Source organism: Cydia fagiglandana, chromosome 8 (assembly GCF_963556715.1).
Source record: "Cydia fagiglandana chromosome 8, ilCydFagi1.1, whole genome shotgun sequence".
In the NCBI taxonomy this organism is placed as follows: Eukaryota; Metazoa; Arthropoda; class Insecta; order Lepidoptera; family Tortricidae; genus Cydia; species Cydia fagiglandana.
In genome coordinates this window covers 10,899,141-10,916,773 of record NC_085939.1, presented here as the reverse complement: position 1 = coordinate 10,916,773, position 17,633 = coordinate 10,899,141, and the positions used below count along the sequence as shown (strand labels likewise).

Genomic DNA, 17,633 nt, shown 5'->3' with positions numbered 1-17,633 from the left:
CTTTTAAACGCTTTACTAACGAGAACGCAAGTCAGTGTACATAAATAAACCTTGCTTAAAAGTGTGAAGGTTACTATGAGAGCTTAAGCCACAACACTCATGTGTTCACTGCGCTGTGGCACTAGTTATGACGCTTTGTGGTGTTCTTGTGTAGAATTGCTACAGAACTTTATCAATAATATTTGCAGAGTCATTCTAATTAAATTCATGTTTAGCTACCATAGCCTTAATTTTACTCAAAATTTTGTATATATGTAGTAAGAGTAGTTTCTTAGTGGTTTACTTTATCTGGTGCCTACTGGTAGACATAAGCCTTAAAACTTTATTGGTTCTGACCGCTAAAGTGGCTTAATTTCTGTAAACTATTCATAGACATTGCTTAATTCTGAATATTCAGTTTTCTCTATTCAGTGTGTAAATTATAAGGAATCAGATACTTAATTCGAAACCCTAGCTCATCGCATAGGTGCTTTTAACCGAAATACAAATTTATGTGCTTATTTCGTGATTTTACATTATTTGCTGTGGGAAACCCTACCATTTGCCGGGCGCCTGTGGCCCCAAAGCCAACAGCGCAGAGGCCCTTTAAGAGGGAGCTATTTTATCCAATGCTAGAATCAACACTTTGTCGAATCTATTAGATATTTAGGTATACTTATCCTCCTTATGAACTAAGGATAATTGTTACTTGTTTATATTTCAATAATAGCAAGATTGTAAATTATTTTATATTCTGAAATATAATATTACTTAATTTGGGCCAGTGTACTTTTCTATACTATATCTCTGGCCTACTACCTACTATAGGTTAGTCTAATAACATCCCGCCTCCTGGGAGGCAATATACAGAGTTCTTGGATATATATTCACGATATCGCTAAGTCTGTGGACCTAGTTTTCCGACACTTGACTGCATGAAATTATTGTGTACATTTTTTACAGGTCTCGAGCAAGAAGGGTACCTATATATAGGTTGAGGTCCTTAACTTGTGGATTTGGTAATAGGAGCAAGACACAGACGGGGTGTAAATTAATTGATCCACCATGTTTCAAGAGATTCATGTGCATTGATGCCTTCAAGTTACACTGTACAGACAGACTATATAACTCTTTTGCAGAGTTTTGCCAACATATTATAATAAATGACTGCATTTGTTTGGGTGTACTTGTTCCACGACAAAAACATATTTATATATATTACAATGTATTTTTGAAAAGTACTCGCCTTTCAAAATAGCTTCGCCTTTTCGCAAGGCTTGCTGCTGTTTCACATTGTGCAATGCAAACAGTATCGCAATGCTATAATTTTGTATAAATTGAGAACTAGAGGATCATGCCCTAGACGTGACCGCCCAGAAGTTATACTAGAATCGTTCGTGCAAACCATTAAGTCACTGTTTATTAAAAACCTTATGACTGGGTACATTACATTCCACGGTGGGTACATTTGTTAAACGTATAGTATCAAACTATGACGAATAGTGATAAGTGAATTAAGTGATAACAATATTTGGTCCGTGTATAGAAGCACGTGCCCTTGAGATTAGTGCATGGGTAGTTTAAAATAAACTTAATCTGTGCATAGGAGCACTTACGATCAAGGTGATTCGAATCCTCAAGGTTCACAAGGCAGACATAAGGGTGTAAAATAAAGCATTCATAAACGCCCCGTTAGGTCAGTTTTGTATATTTTTATTTCCAACATGCTTGTGCAGCACATGACAATTTTCCTATACCATGCCAGTCAGGGATATAATAATTAAATAGGTAACCTTGGTTATGTCGTGTACCTACATAGGTAGGTACTCGTAAAAATGTTAACTGAAAGACTAGTGCTCTCGAGGCAAATATAATTTATATTAATTTCTAGTCTGTCATAGCAGGCATAAACTTCAAAGGTTTTTAGATATTCATAGGGCCGCTAAACGGAACCCTTTGTACACCTTGAGCAGGCTGTTTGTGCTCTTGTAATTTTATTTTCACACCATGAGTGATATTAAACATAGCTTATTTCAGAATTGAACCGTAAGCTATGTTGTGTCGTGAGCTTAAGTGAGCCTGATTTAATTAGAGTCCACAGATTATCTGGACCTTGGAGGATTGACCACACCTTATTCTAAATATCAATATTCTGCCTGGGCTTATGGTCGAATTTAGGTGACTAAATCTCTTAGTGTTATCCATGCCACCCACGTTATGAGGCTTAGCGTCTCCAGACCACAATTTTATATTAGGGTGCAAAGATTTTTTCATCTTTAAAATAAAAATGAGTCGAGATAGGCCTGGAATCTTAGGTTATTTTATACCTATTATATTATAATTTTAGAAATGTTAATTAGTCCAATTTTGGGTTTAGCCAATAGGGTGTCCGGGACCCTTAAAATAGATTGGTAAACAAAAATGAAACCTCGAATAACGAAGCCTATTTCGACTGATTTTTACCCAGAACATTATTTTGTTAGAACCCTTTTCACTTGTCCTTTGTCCAAAAGGAGGTATTTACATATTCATCTTTGTTATATTTTTATGATTGTGGCCTGCTCGCTCGCCTGTGTTATGACCATATCATTTAATTTCTGACATGCCTTGCGCAGGCTTATATAGGTTGTAATTTCATCATCAATAACTTGATATCAGTTTGTGAATGAATCAAAGATTCTTTGGCACACCTTACGCAGGTGGAAACATGGCAGCCTTGCGCAGGCTTAAATAGGTACACAACATATTGGTTTCATCACAAATAACTTGACGTTAGTTTGTGACTGAATAAAAGATTCTCTTAGGCACACCTTACGCAGGTGGAACCATAACAGACATAACTTAAGAATATCATTCAAATGAAGTTTATGGGTAATATTCTCTTAGTTGCGAGTTCTTCGCTCGACAAGAGGAAAGGATTTACTTTAATAGGCACTTTTAGAAAGTGTCATTCACGGTGACGAGATTTGCCATAACTAAACTTTAACTCTACAGTTAGCGAATATAATTTGAAATTATGAAGCAAACCATGCGTCTTCGTCAATGAATCAATCTAAACATTCCCATATCATTAATGCCCTTTCAAGTCACAGGCTTCCGATTTTATTTAAAACGTTTACAAGTGTAGGTACTATTTATGTAGGTAGGTAGGTAGGCTTAAAGATTGACCGTCTTGTATGTACCTATAGTTATTTACATATAGAATGAATAATCAAGTTATTCAAATCCAAAATAATACAAGCACATATAGCAACTACATGCAAGAGTTCTTTTAAGCTGTTAGTACCTGTTATTTATTTAAAGAGATACCTATCTACCTACATTTTAACCTTTTATTTTTTTTTTTTTAAATCAAAGATCAAGTTGGAGAGATATAAATTGGTAGATAAGGAGTGAAATACTTAAGGATTTCCATGTCATTCTTGCGCAGAGCCATGCTAATCTCTCTCTTTATCTAGTCAGACTTAAGTTTACGTACTGCCGAAGTACTCACTTTCCACAAAAATAAATGCAATGCTTGCGATATAGGTTTGTTCGTTACCTTGTGTCCCTCAGAGCGGAAATAGAAGCCCCGCGAAGCGGGGCTTCGTCGACTCCTAAGCGGGTACACGTTATTTATCAGCAAGTTTATTACCAAAAAATTTTGCAATATTATATTTAACCCGGAACGGGATAAACCGACAAGTTGCTGATAGATACTTGGACAGATAAACCCTACACGTCTATAAGCTTCTACCTTAATACGTAGGTTCTACGTAACACGTATTAACTATCCGATCCTTTCGTATTCGAAAATACAACTCACTTGAAAACTGAAGGGTATGCCTCCACACATCACCATTTAAGTGTTATACCTAATTTCAACCGTTATTATAGACACACAAAGATTTAAAGTAATAAGTAATAAGACTCAGAAGAGACTTAATGTAGGTATATATTAATTAAATTCTAATGGTGACAAGTGCACGCTTTACCAGCTCGATGTATTTTCTAACATTATGTGTTTTAGTATTTTCATTAGCATAGCCACGGTGCGCGCAGGCAGCCTTTGAAAACTTACACATTACTATTCCGGATCGTTTTTATTTGCTAGATAGTTTAACGGACACTAAATTTAAATGTTTATTTCGAACGGCAAAAGCCGTTAGAAACTGTTTTTCAATATAGTCAGCTAAACTGGGGTACAAATTCAAAAACTCACCAGCAGTTTAGCTTCACGACCTTCCAGATGGAAAAACAGCAAGCCAATGAGTTGGAAATTTGTTTTTGCGACAACCGCCAAAAAGCAAACTGCTGTGTGGTGGGAGTGTGGGAGAGAGAGGGACGTATATGCTAGAAAAGGACAATACGACCGACAACGGTGTTGCCACTCTCAATATTATTATTAGGTTCCGAATAGCGGTACAGTTGTTTAATAATGAATATTTGCTTCCAACTGTCTTTATCAATATTCATAAAATATAGGGAGGGTAGGTACGTCTACCCACCATAATAAAAAAATATATTTGTCAATGACTCTGTCCAACTGCTGTGGTTAAAGTTCATAACGAAAATTTTATTTATTAAATCTTTAAATAATAAATACAACGTAGCGGTACAACCACTTAAGACTGTAAGTCTTTACCTACATAGATTACAGCAATGCACATAGAAAATGTGCTAAATGCGGAGCAACGGCTGTTGAAGCAGCCAGAGTGAAATTTATACAGCTTTAGTGGGTTCAGAAGGAACCGAGTCATAACGCATCTGGAAAGCGTATTAATTAACCGTGAAGATATGTATGAATGAATACAAGTTAGAAATCTGTGTAAAATGCCGTGTGTAAAGTGTAGTGTATCTGTGTGTAAAGTGTAATAGGTAGGCATGCCTAATGTTATTTGTATAATACTGAAAACTTTGTGAATGCGCTTTATTAATGTCTATTTTTATTAAGTTGTCAGGGTTTTATTTTCAGTGTATATTTCTATATGTAAAACATAATACAATGTTATAAACATAAATATGCCTTTTATTTAAATCAATAGATAATACCACAAACAAGGGGTAATATTTGCATCTTTCATATATTTCGTGATATGAAGATAACAAATATGTTTATCAACATAATTACTATATACCTATATACCAATACCCGCCAGGCTAAACCGGTTGTCAACTTTAGTTCCATTGGTACACATCGATGTCGCCAGTAGTATAAACGTATAAACGGTTGGGGACATTTTTTTGTATGGAGTTACCGTTCTTCTCCTAGTGAGTATTATATTCTTTGGTTTACAGACGTTCGATCGTGTGTGGTTGTCCACCGTGTCCGTTAGGGACGCAGCTATAAGTGAGAGCGAAAAATAGATATTTTGCCCACATCAAGGTAGTGGTCCTGTACGCCTTTGCAAAATGCAACGCTCAAGATTCCATTTTCAATTTTAGAATCTTTCGCTTGCTCGGGTATTAATAATGTACGAGGGGGTAAACAACAACGTGGTTCGCCTCAGCTCTCTGCAAACAAAATTTCACGGGAATCGATTGAGAATTGCGAGTTGTAGAGAACATCCGGAACGTACGAAAACGGTATAACCGAATCAAAACGGAGACCTTCGCTAACGCGTCGGTCAGTAATGGGCAAAAAGAAAATAAAAAAACCTTGTTTTGGAAAACTTTGAAATACAATAATATAATTCAGAATATAAAATAAATACCTACGCTGTAGGAAAAGGTCAAAACTGAAACACTTTAGGTAACTTGCTGAATATATAGAAATTTAATAATATATTTTTTTTTCTCACTTGTCATGAAGCTATACAACTGTACAAGTTTTACAATTTACTACACTTAATTAAACAACAATAAGACTTAAACATACATTTGGGAAGTGAAGAGCTGTTGTGGTTGTGAGATCTTAGTAAAGTACAAGGGGTCCCATTACAATAGAAACCAAGCTCTTGCAACTACGACGAAAAGAAAAAACGGATTGCACTCCGAGAGTGCCGGCAGAAGTGAAAACTCAATAACATTGTAAGTTTTTCGATCAGGTCACGTGTCCGTCTTACGTCTTTCGCTCTCGCCAGTTTAACATCTTTCCCCATCACAAAAAGTGCACAGCGCTAAAGAAGTTTTCACTTCAAAAAAATACAGAATGCCTATTAAAGTCAGATTTCAGTCAGGTCAGGACCCCTCTTACTCATTTCTAAACGTTACCTGAACTGCTAGTGCAAATTATGAAAAGGGACCTTATTGTCGATGGCGCTTACGCCATTATTAACGATGCTCCGATATAAATACAATGCCGCGCGACGCTGTGCGGCGTAAGCGCCATCGACAATAAGGTCCCTTTTCATAGAAAATGCCCCATTTATTCATACCTGTTAAGTAGCGTTAATTTTAATATGTTGATTATTTTGGCATATATTTCACATACGGTGCGTAACATAAATCACACGGACATCAGCTTGTTTCAATACTAATACAACAACAACTAAACGTAAGTAAACTATAACCATTGATTTAATTTATTCGCCATAATATTGTACAAAACGTACTAACTAAATCTAATAATTAATATTTTAAACTTATATTATGCACACTCGTATCGTACAGGATTACAGGCACAAAATTGTCCGCAAGTCATTGTGATTATAGGTAGTAAAAAGAATCATAATTATACATATTTACTATGGTATTACAAAAGGATAAATTGTGAAAATACTTATTAGTAAGTATATTAAATGCATTAAAACGGTTCATTCACTTAAATATAATAATAATACCCGTTTTAATATATTTAATATGTCCGTGTCTCACAGAATATTTGTTACTTATTATGTTCTATCATATATTTTCTACCCCCGCCCGATAGATGTTATATTTTTGACGGCAAAGAAGCGATTATGACATAGGGTGGTTTTGTTCGAAAGGAGACTTTTTAGGCTCACAACACTTTTGGACAGTTACCAAAGAGAATTTGAAATAGAGGAATATTATCAAAGTGAATTATGTAGTCAGTACATTTACTACCATCTTTCGACACAAATGATTAACACTTTTAGAACGCCATTTGACTTAGATCCTTATTTTTTCCACAGACCTGTCATTTTTGCTTACATTTAAAGACAGCTGAAGTGTGCGAAAGGGAAGCTATGTGGTATATGAACATCCCATGAGTGCGCAAGAGTCAGACTACAAATGAGACAACGTGACTGCAGTCAAAATTCTTTTTGCAGTTATTAAGGCACCCTCTACCGAGAAACAGTCACACGATAGACAGGGACAGCAAGATTCCTGATCTTCCGCTATCAGATATCGGTAAAATTTGACAGATAGAATTTTGCATGTAGTACTATAGTTCGTTTTTTTGAAAAAAATGTCCCCAACCGTTTATACGTTTATACTACTACAAATGAGACAACGTGACTGCAGTCAAAATTCTTTTTGCAGTTATTAAGGCACCCTCTACCGAGAAACAGTCACACGATAGACAGGGACAGCAAGATTCCTGATCTTCCGCTATCAGATATCGGTAAAATTTGACAGATAGAATTTTGCATGTAGTACTATAGTTCGTTTTTTTAGCAATAGAAATAAGGTAAGCGATCTTGACATGTCTTTTAATAGAAAAACGCGTTTTGAAAATCAGTAACTATTACTTATGAAAGCAGAATAATATAAATGATTGTATTAGATTCATAATTGCTACATATTTGCCGTGACTTATTTTTAAAACATGTTTTTCAATTACAAGACTCATCAAGATTGTTCACCTTTTTTTAATGCTAAAAAAATTAACTATATTTCTGCATGATTAGTTCAGGTCTCAGGAAGCGGGGCGGGCGTGGCGTGTGGGTCACGCGGTCAGTCGTCGCTGATGCGGCGTTTCTTCTTGGACACCTTCTTCTTCTCCATGGCCTCCATGCGCATGTCTTCGAGGTCCTCCATGATGCCTGGAAAGAGATACGTTGTCAACGGTAACATGAGATATAACACGATTGTCCTTTCCTTCTTCCTGGCGTTATCCCGGCATTTTGCCACGGCTCATGGGAGCCTGGGGTCCGCTTGACAACTAATTCCATGATTTGACGTAGGCACTAGTTTTTACGAAAGCGACTGCCATCTGACCTTCCAACCCAGAGGGGAAACTAGGCCTTATTGGGATTAGTCCGGTTTCCTCACGATGTTTTCCTTCACCGAAAAGCGACTGGCAAATATCAAATGATATTTCGTACATAAGTTCCGAAAAACTCATTGGTACGAGCCGAGGTTTGAACCCGCGACCTCCGGATTGAAAGTCGCACGCTCTTACCGCTAGGCCACCAGCGCTTTTATATAACACGATTGTGCTACTATAGTTCGTTTTTTTTAGCATTAGAAATTAGGTAAACAATCTTGAAGTGTCTTTTAATTGAAAAACACATTTTAAAAATAAGTTGCGGCAAATATGTAACAATTATGAATCTAATACGATCATTTATATTCTTCTGCTTTCATAAGTAATAGTTTCTGAATTTTAAAAAGCGTTTTTCAATTAAAAGACATGTCAAGATCGCTTACCTTCTTGCAAGTTCTTTCTAATGCTAAAAAAAACGAAGTATACGTATTATTATATGTGAGACAGAATGATAACCGCGAGTGGTCTGAGGGACCCTAACTTCGAGATATCGTTGGTCACGCCCCCCAAGCTTTAGTACGTTTCGTTTTAACATCTTTTAAGCAGGTAACAATGTTATATGTTAGTAATTCAAGAATGAAATTATGTTTACTTGCAAATTACATTCTAAATAATCCCTCGATTTCTAAAATAACATATGTAAGAATTTTTTTATAAGGTATTATCCAAAATATTGTATGTAATCGATTAAAAACCCCGTGAAACGAGACGTTGGTATACGCTGCGATACGTTCTCATTCCTACTTATCGCTCCATTGTACTCTGTTATCCCGTCTCTGTTAAATGTTTATCTGCAGATAAATCGATAAAGTGCCCCTGTATATGGATCCCTTAATACTGCCGGCCTAGCCAAGATTACAATCGCTATCACTTCGACAACGAAAAGCTTTATGTCTCTCTATCACTCTTCCATATTAGTGCGACAGTGACAGTTGCGTTTCGATCGCTACGAAGCGTAAGCGATTGGCATCTTGGCTACGCGGCCTGAATCGCTTTCAAACTTCGGTTTTGTAGGAAGTATCCTTTCTGTACGGAAGTAATACTAATAAGTTATTCTGTGCCTATAGTTCGTTTTTTTTAGCATTAGAAAGAACTCCGCAGAAGTAAGCGTGCAGTTTTTATCAGGCTCGTTAATTGGTAATAATTATTGAATTATCTAACGTAGCATGGTTAATACATATAATTTACTTCAAATTGTTACCGCTAAATGTGCCAAATTTAGAACTACAAGTGAACTTCTGCGAAGTTCTTTCTAATGCTAAAAAAAACGGACTATAGGGAGGAGAGCGTGCGGACTCACCGATCTTCTTGCTGATGTACTCCTCGCGCTGCTGGCGCGCGAAGCTGGACTCCATCGTCGGGTCGTCGTCGTCGTCCATGTCCCGATACCTACACACATTTGAAACTTACAATATGTACACACATTTTAAAAACACAGTAAATAATTTTTCTAATCTAACCAGATTAACCGCCAAAGATGTTAGACGCGCGCAGCCACAGCCTAATATCAACCTTCGTTTTCCGGAAAAGTTCACGATGACGAGGGAGAAAGATTCTTCCAGAACCATTTCGTTCGTTTGACTGAGATGCAAATAAACGATTTTCAAATCGGAATCTTTGATGGATTTTACATATCAGATTTAGAATTTCCATATAGTATTTTTTTGTGGAGGATATACACGGTCATAACACTGATGCGGTTTTGCACATTGCTCCGGTATGTCAGCGAGACAGCGCATTGGACGTATAGAGAGCGATGTACCGCTCGCATACTGGAGCCTCGTTCTGATTCGCATTCAATGTGACCAAGTGTAACGACTAACTTGGACTTGTCGTATCCGAAGATCTCCTTGATGTGTGTGGAGTAGTCCATGTTCTCGTCGCCGTCGTCGATGAAGTCGTCCATCTCCGAGTCGTACTCCGACTCGGAGTCGATGGCGCGCCCTGCACAACAACGCAAACATCAATCATACTTGTACAGTGAGCGCCGGAAGGATTTTAACGGTGTAAAAATTTCCTATAGGCCCTGCTTATAAATGCAAAAGTTACTTAGTCTACAATGCTAAATCAATTTACAGTAAATACGTCCCTAAAACCAAAAATAATCTCATCCAAGTGTGAAATGGTGGCTGGGATGAGTTTGTATCGCCCTAAAGCCCACAATTATAACACAAGAAAAATTGGCAGTTGAATATGAAAGCAATATTGTAAGACATAATGGCTGAATTGCTATGTTTGATAGCGAACGAAACAAAAGAATCAAGAAGATTGACGACCGGTCTGGCCTAGTGGGTAGTGACCCTGCCTGCGAAGCCGATGGTCCTGGGTTCGAATCCCAGTAAGGGCATTTATTTGTATGGTGATACAGATATTTGTTCCTGAGTCATGGGTGTTTCCTATGTATTTAAGTATTTGTATATTATATATATCGTTGTCTGAGTACCCACAACACAAGCCTTCTTGAGCTTACTGTGGGACTTAGTCAATTTGTGTAAGAATGTCCTATAATATTTATTTATTTATTTAATTGCAACACTGTTCCAATCTAAAATGGTTTAAGCCCTGGGGTCACAAGGGTTTAAACTTGCCAGCACGAGCACGATCTCGAGGTTTTGAATTTAGAATTAAAACGTGTTTGCTACTATTTCGATCGCGAAATCGCGTGGGACTTAGGAAACGTTAAATTACATTGAGGTATTCCATATTCCACCTGTCCAATTTCTTTGTCCAATGTACATTGCGTCTCATTCTATCATTAAGCAAAATGTGAGACGCAAATACACATTCTAAGAAGGATACGACTGTGTGCAGGCGAGGAACTTTTGATGAAATTTGATGGCTGGACTGGATGGGTGGGGACTGAGATGGATGGACATTCCATTTCCTGTTTAGGATATACTCACGCTTCTGTTTCTTTCTCGGATCATCCATCTTCCTCCTGGCGTCGGGCCGCTTGGCGAGCTTGTCCTTGGCGAGCGAGCTGACGTGCTTGTCGAAGTCGAACGAATTGGAGATGGCGGGCTTGCCGGGCGCGGCCGGCGCCTTGCCTCTCTCCTCCGGCCTCCGAGGCTTGCTCTCCGGTGGACGCTTGCCGTTCTCCTGCGAGGCCCTTTGCTTGGCTATAGCTCTGTCTCTGTCGCTCATTCTCGCGTCTTCTTTGCTTCTCTGTGGCAGTTTGCTCTGCGAACTGTGGCCGTTCGTATACTTGCTCTCGCCGTTTTTGCTAGGTATTGTAAATTTCTTATCATTCGAATTTTTATCTATCCTGTATGTGTTCTGGCTTTTTAAATCTATATTCTTTTTGACTTCCTGTCGTGAGAATTGGTCCTTGGAGCTCAATTTGCTTCTGTCTACGTCTTTGCTAGGTTTGTCGTAAGATTTACTAGATTCTAATTTCATCTTTGTTTTTTCTAATCTGTCTCTATCTCTATTTAATCTTTCCATTTCTCTGTCTATCCTTTCTCGTTCCGCCTTTAATTTATCCAGTCTTTCCCTGTCTAGTCGCTCCTTTTCTCTGTCCGCCTTGTCCCTGTCTTGCCTCGCCCTCTCTTTCTCTCTCTGCAACTTGTCAGCTCTGTCCCGGTCACTGGATGGTTTGTCTTTGCTTCGCTCATATGTTTTAGTGCTGTCATGTTTGTGAGAGGTGGAGCCGGAGTTGGAAGGCTGGCTGGAAGACGTTTTCTCGCCGATTTTAGGAATTCTCCCAAATCCACTAGGCTCCGGTTTCTTTTCTTTGTCAGCAGGCCTGTCTCTTTCTTCTTTTTGAGCTGGAAATAAGAATGGAACTCTTTAAGAAAATATAAAAATTTAAAAATCGATTTTAATTTCTACGTGGGAACTTACGAGCTATAGGTACCCCAACCGAAGTGAAGTGAAGGGGGGGCGTATGGTACGCCTACCGCCCGCACCTTCCCCGCCACCCTTAGTAGTCCCACCCCCTCGCCCCCGTACCGCGCAGGCGCGAGGACTCATTTAAGCGGTCGGTCTATAAATATCCCATTACTTTTGACGATAATGTTTGGCGACGATAAAGGCACACTCACGTCTCCGTCCGTTCTTCTCGGCGTCGATTCTCTCCTGGCGGCGCTGGCGGCGCGCCAGCTCCTCCTCGTACTCGCGCCGCTGCTTCTTGGTCATCAGCCGCTCCGGCTCCGACTCCGGCTTGGCGGACACCGGCCTGCCAAATAAGACAGCCTTCAATAACATATTCCCAGCGATATACCCTAAAAGCTCAGCTTCATTGGTTGATACAGAGCGTTCGGTATTGTATTGAGTAGAGTATTGTAGGTATGCAAATGTATAAATACATTTTTGTTGTTTTAAAGAGCCTTATTAGCATTACTTATCCACCTTAATAGCATGTAATCTGTGCCTGTGACCAGATACTTTTTCTTATCAGACCCCCAACATCTGCTCCCGATGCCTCGTAGAGAGGCGAAACACGTGTCGAGTATTATTCTTTTGGTGGTGGTTTGTTATATTTATTTGCATATCTATTTTTGCGGTGGGAGGGTGGGAACATTAATTGCATGTATAAAATACGCATGTAAGTAACTGATTGACTAGCACGTTATCTTTTCGCCGATTAGCATAGTAATATTTTGGTTTTGATTAATATGGATTCCCGCAAAGTAACGCCTGTTACTATTCAGTTTTTCTAATACCTGGGCACTTCAATTGGGGCGCTCTTTTTCTCCTCGGCCAGCTTCAGCAGCTGGTTAAAGTCCATGGGTGGCGGCGCAGGCTTGCGGAACTTTGGCTTCTCGGGTTTCTCTTCTTTACGTTTCTCTGGCTCATACTTTTGAGGAGGACTTGACTCTCTTTCTGAAATATAAACAAATATGTGCCATAGCATGGCTATAATACAAATAAAAGGGAAGTCAAGATTAAAACAAAATTAGCTTATTTTGTATTCCTTTTCTTACTATAAAACATGAACTTTTGAAATGGAGTTAGTGTTGGTATTATACTTTGCGTATCAGTATGATTCACGAGCTTATTTAATGAATCCCAATCCACTTACTTAATGCCTCAGAAAGATGCAGTTTAATAATTTTATTTCGTGTCAGGTTATTAATTAGTATGGGGTAGCAAATTGATACTGATTATTTCTCAACATGTCTTGGTACTTTGGCCTTAGAAGTGTAATATTTTTCAATCCCATTAAAATCGTAAAACATAGAAAAGGACAAGTCTCAGAGCCGAAAGTTCGAAGTGATAATACACACCACCACCACCATTTTCTGTCCTCCGCCTTCTCTTGTGTGGGACAGGGTCATCTTCATGTGCCAGGGCATTCTTCACTCGCTCCATGGTGCCTTTCAAGTCTGTCTTTACACTCTTCTCTGAAAGAAGATAATATGTGAATTAAAATAGATATCTTTCTTATCATAAAACATCTCTAGATTAAAAGTAACACTTGTGTTGAATCCATAGGATGTATAGATCATTTGACGAGTATTGAATATGTGCCTGCAAATCCTTTTGGCACTGTTTATTAATAGTAAGCGGTTTATATCTATCAGCTTATGAAGGTAATTATAGTAGGGTCAGTAAGGTCATTTAGCATGCACTTTAGTCTCAGGCGATGCCGCTTGGCATGATTGTTCCTTAGGTCAAACAAAGTTGATCTGGCCCGGTAGACAGGAGATCGTATCATGCAGACCCCCCAAAAAGGGGGGGTGAAAGAGTCGGCTCCCCAGGTCCAATCTATGCTATATTCCTTCCTAGTCTTAGCAACTAGGGCAAGTTATATATCATTTTCGTATAAATTAGGGACGAGGAATTCATTTTTGAAATAATTATTATGCCTTTCCATACAAAAAAAATGATTTTTGTACAAAACATGAAAATGTTATGTCATTTTTTGTGACAATTTTGGATGTTACAATCACAGTGTGGCGATTTGCACTAAATAAAAAATTGGACGATGTAGCCCATGTATTCTTTATTCTGGAAAATATCATTTTATAGTAGGCATTCATACATTTTTATGTAAAAAAAAAAATATTTATAGCGCGTGGCGGTAACGATTTCCATACAAATGGAACTATGCCCAAAGTCAAAGATTAAAAATGTTTACTAAAACACTGAATTTGACATTTTAAAAGTTTAAATATTATGTTTTAATAATTTTTCCATGCGTTTTTGCCCTTTTTTGGTACAAATTTGTTGTTTTTATTTTTCTTCCACACAAACTTTCTCCCCCCTTCCATTTCCCCCCTTAAGGGTAGATATTTTTAAATTTGTTTTTATAACTAACTTATTCCTTTTGTAATTAATCGATGTTCAAACGTTCAGGTTAAAATGTTCGGTAGTTTAGGATCTACATGTGTTTGAGCTAAAGACATTTTATTTCATAATATCCCATACATTATAATATCTAACAAAACTCTGCTTACTTCCAGACATCATACAATCTAAACCCCTGAAGATATAAAGCAGAAATTTTCAACATCAATTAAATGCGACAGGTATAAGTTTAAAATAAAATAAAATTTTATAAAATCAACGCTTAAGGGGGGGAAATGGGGGGGAGAAAGTTTGTGTGGAAGAAAAATAAAAACAACAAATTTGTACCAAAAAAGGGCACAAACGCATGGAAAAATTATTAAAACATTATATTTAAACTTATAAAATGTCAAATTCAGTGTTTTAGTAAACATTTTTAATCTTCGATTTTGGGCATAGTTCCATTTGTATGGAAATTGTTACCGCCACGCGCTATAAATTATTTTTTTATTACAAAATAATGTATGAATGCCTACTATAAAGTGATATTTTCCAGAATAAAGAATACACGGGCTACATCGTCCAATTTTTTATTTAGTGCAAATCGCCACACTGTGATTGTAACATCCAAAATTGTCACAAAAAATGACATAACATTTTCATGTTTTGTACAAAAATCATTTTTTTTGTATGGAAAGGCATAATAATTATTTCAGAAATGAATTCCTCGTCCCTAATTTATACGAAAATGATATATAACTTGCCCTAGTTGCTAAGACTAGGAAGGAATATACCATAGTTTGGACCTGGGGAGCCGACCCTTCCCCCCCCCCCCCCTTCGTGGGGGGTCTGCATGGTACGATCTCCTGGCTACCGGGCCAGATCAACTTTGTTTGACCTAAGGAACAATCGTGCCAAGCGGCATCGCCTGAGACTAAAGTGCATGCACTTCCATACATTTGTGTTCCTTACTGACCCTACTAATTAAAGCATTTTGAATAATGATGATGATGAACCAACTACTTTGGCTGAATATTCATTTCAGCAACATCTATCTGAACTGCACAGCAAAGTCCATATTTGGCTAATCTCTAATTACAGCTATTTGCAACAGAAGAGAAGGTACTCTAGTATACAAGAGCTGATTTGGAGTATTTTTGTTTTACGTCCAATTTTGTAAATAAATTTAATATGGTTAATACATGACATGGTCATGTTTTTAGGCCATTTTGCTGGAACACTACATCTTGATATTGAATATAAAATTCATCTTCATGTAATGTTGTTGCCTTATGTAAATTATAGTGTGTTTGTTTTATTTTATAAGGTTAGTATGACACAGACTATTGCAACATAAAGTATTTTTCCCTCACCAACACTTGTCACTTTTTTAAGTAAGGCAACACCACTGCAGTACGGGTGTCAACTATAGTTGATCGAAGTAATGGTCGTGTTCAACATTTTTTTTAAACAAAACGAGACCTTGTGGCTTGGTAATAGCGGTCACATTATGCACTGTGATTAGTCTAGATACAAAGAAAAAAATATCATAATATTTCGGTAGATGGCGCTGAAATAAACATAATTTTAAAATTACCGCTTTTTTGCTGGCAACTGGAGTTGACACCCGTACTGCAGAGGTGCTAATAGTTGAATTCAATATGGCGGACAATAGTGTTGTTTTCAAATTTCATCAACTTGTTATCGATATGAGAGTACGGCGTGGGAGTGTTTGGAGTGTTATTTTTAGTGATTTTTTACCGTTTTTGGTTGAAATATTGGAATTTAACATGTTATGAAATCATTATTAGGTACTATTGTACCTAATAATAATTTCACCACAATCATAACTTGTTAAATTCCAGTTTTATATCTACTAGGTTATCGATATATCGACAAATGTGTCGATAGATGCACATCACTATTTTCCATGAGTGGCAAATTGTTTTAGTGCAACGTTTTTTGTGATTGATATTTATGCATTATTTTCATAAATATCGTTATTTAAGTGTTTATTTGTGTTAAGTATATTATAAACTAATGTTCTTAAACGTAAACTTGTGAGATCCGCGAGTAGTAACTTAAAAATCTTCAATTTCTTAGTGACTGGTATATTGCTTGATAGCAGAAAAAATAGTGAATATTATTACTCTAGGTGATTATTTATTGATTAAATACATTATACTTATTGTGTGTGTGAAGTTTCAAGTGTGTAGCTGTAATACTTCAAATGTTACAAGTAAGTGAAATTATGCCTAACCGCTGACTCTCACCAAAACATGCCCGTATTGGGCGGTGACGGAGTGATTCAATAGCCCGTAGGTATAAGGGTAAAATTTCAATCATTTTCACACCAAAATCCCCAGGGTATAATTATGACATAAATTTCAACTTACTGCCCATAGGAAATTTGGGTTCATCAGGTATCTTGCTATATTTCTGCATCAATTTTCCATAGAAAGCAGCTGCCTCCTGAGATTCATATCCATAGTCATCCTGGTCCGGCTGATCTGGACCCGCCCTGGTGACAGCTGTGTTGTCGTGGTCCACTGCATCCTCTATCACAGACTTGTTAGCAGACTTGATAGTCTTCAGAGTCTTTTGAATCTTCCGCAAGGCCTTGGGGTCACGCATAGCAAGCAACTCTTCCTTCTTCTTCTGAGCTTCCAGTTGTTTCTGTTTTTCTTCTTCATCTTTCTTAGCTAAAAACTTTAATATATTCTCCGACAACTTGTCCTTTTGCCGTTGTTCTTTCTTTGGCGGATCGAATCCAGCTCTGTAGTATGTGTTGCGCTAAAAACAAAGTACTGAACTTATATTTATCTGTCAATGGTGATAATTAACAACACGAAAAGTAAAAAAGCTTATGATAAGCCATTTTCAATTAATAAATACTATTCAATAATACAGCGCAGCAGCAAAAGAATAATCATAATATTTATTTAAATAGGGCGCAGCAATATGTATTGTATTCACGAAACTGAGAAATACACTCACAGATGACTTTTGTTGTTGATTTCGTTGAGCAGCTAGCAAAGTCTCGCGGAACTCCATTTTTGGTGGTTTGTTAGAATATGATACACAATAACGTAACTAAAACAAAATCATAATAAGTTTTTATCAAATCATCTACGAATTTTAGGAAAATACGTGTCAGACTTCACTTCGACACACAACCCGAGCCATTTTCTGGAAACGTACTGAATCGAGTTACCAGCTGCGAAGACCCAGATAGAAGTCAATCTTATTTTGAGTTGGTAACATTAAA

The 17,633-nt window shown here is 37.4% G+C and overlaps 1 protein-coding gene across 1 annotated transcript; it reads right to left on the bottom strand.

Annotated features, from left to right (window-relative positions):
* Window positions 1–5,711: 5,711 nt before the first annotated feature.
* On the bottom strand, window positions 5,712–17,569 carry LOC134666634 (protein SPT2 homolog). The gene is made up of 9 exons (XM_063523848.1): window positions 17,363–17,569; window positions 16,762–17,158; window positions 13,369–13,479; window positions 12,799–12,958; window positions 12,178–12,311; window positions 11,038–11,901; window positions 9,958–10,078; window positions 9,435–9,523; window positions 5,712–7,910 (listed from the first exon to the last, which is right to left on the bottom strand). The coding sequence occupies exons 1-9, from the start codon at window positions 17,417–17,419 to the stop codon at window positions 7,822–7,824; spliced, it is 2,022 nt and encodes a 673-aa protein (XP_063379918.1). The 5' UTR covers window positions 17,420–17,569; the 3' UTR covers window positions 5,712–7,821.
* Window positions 17,570–17,633: the final 64 nt, after the last annotated feature.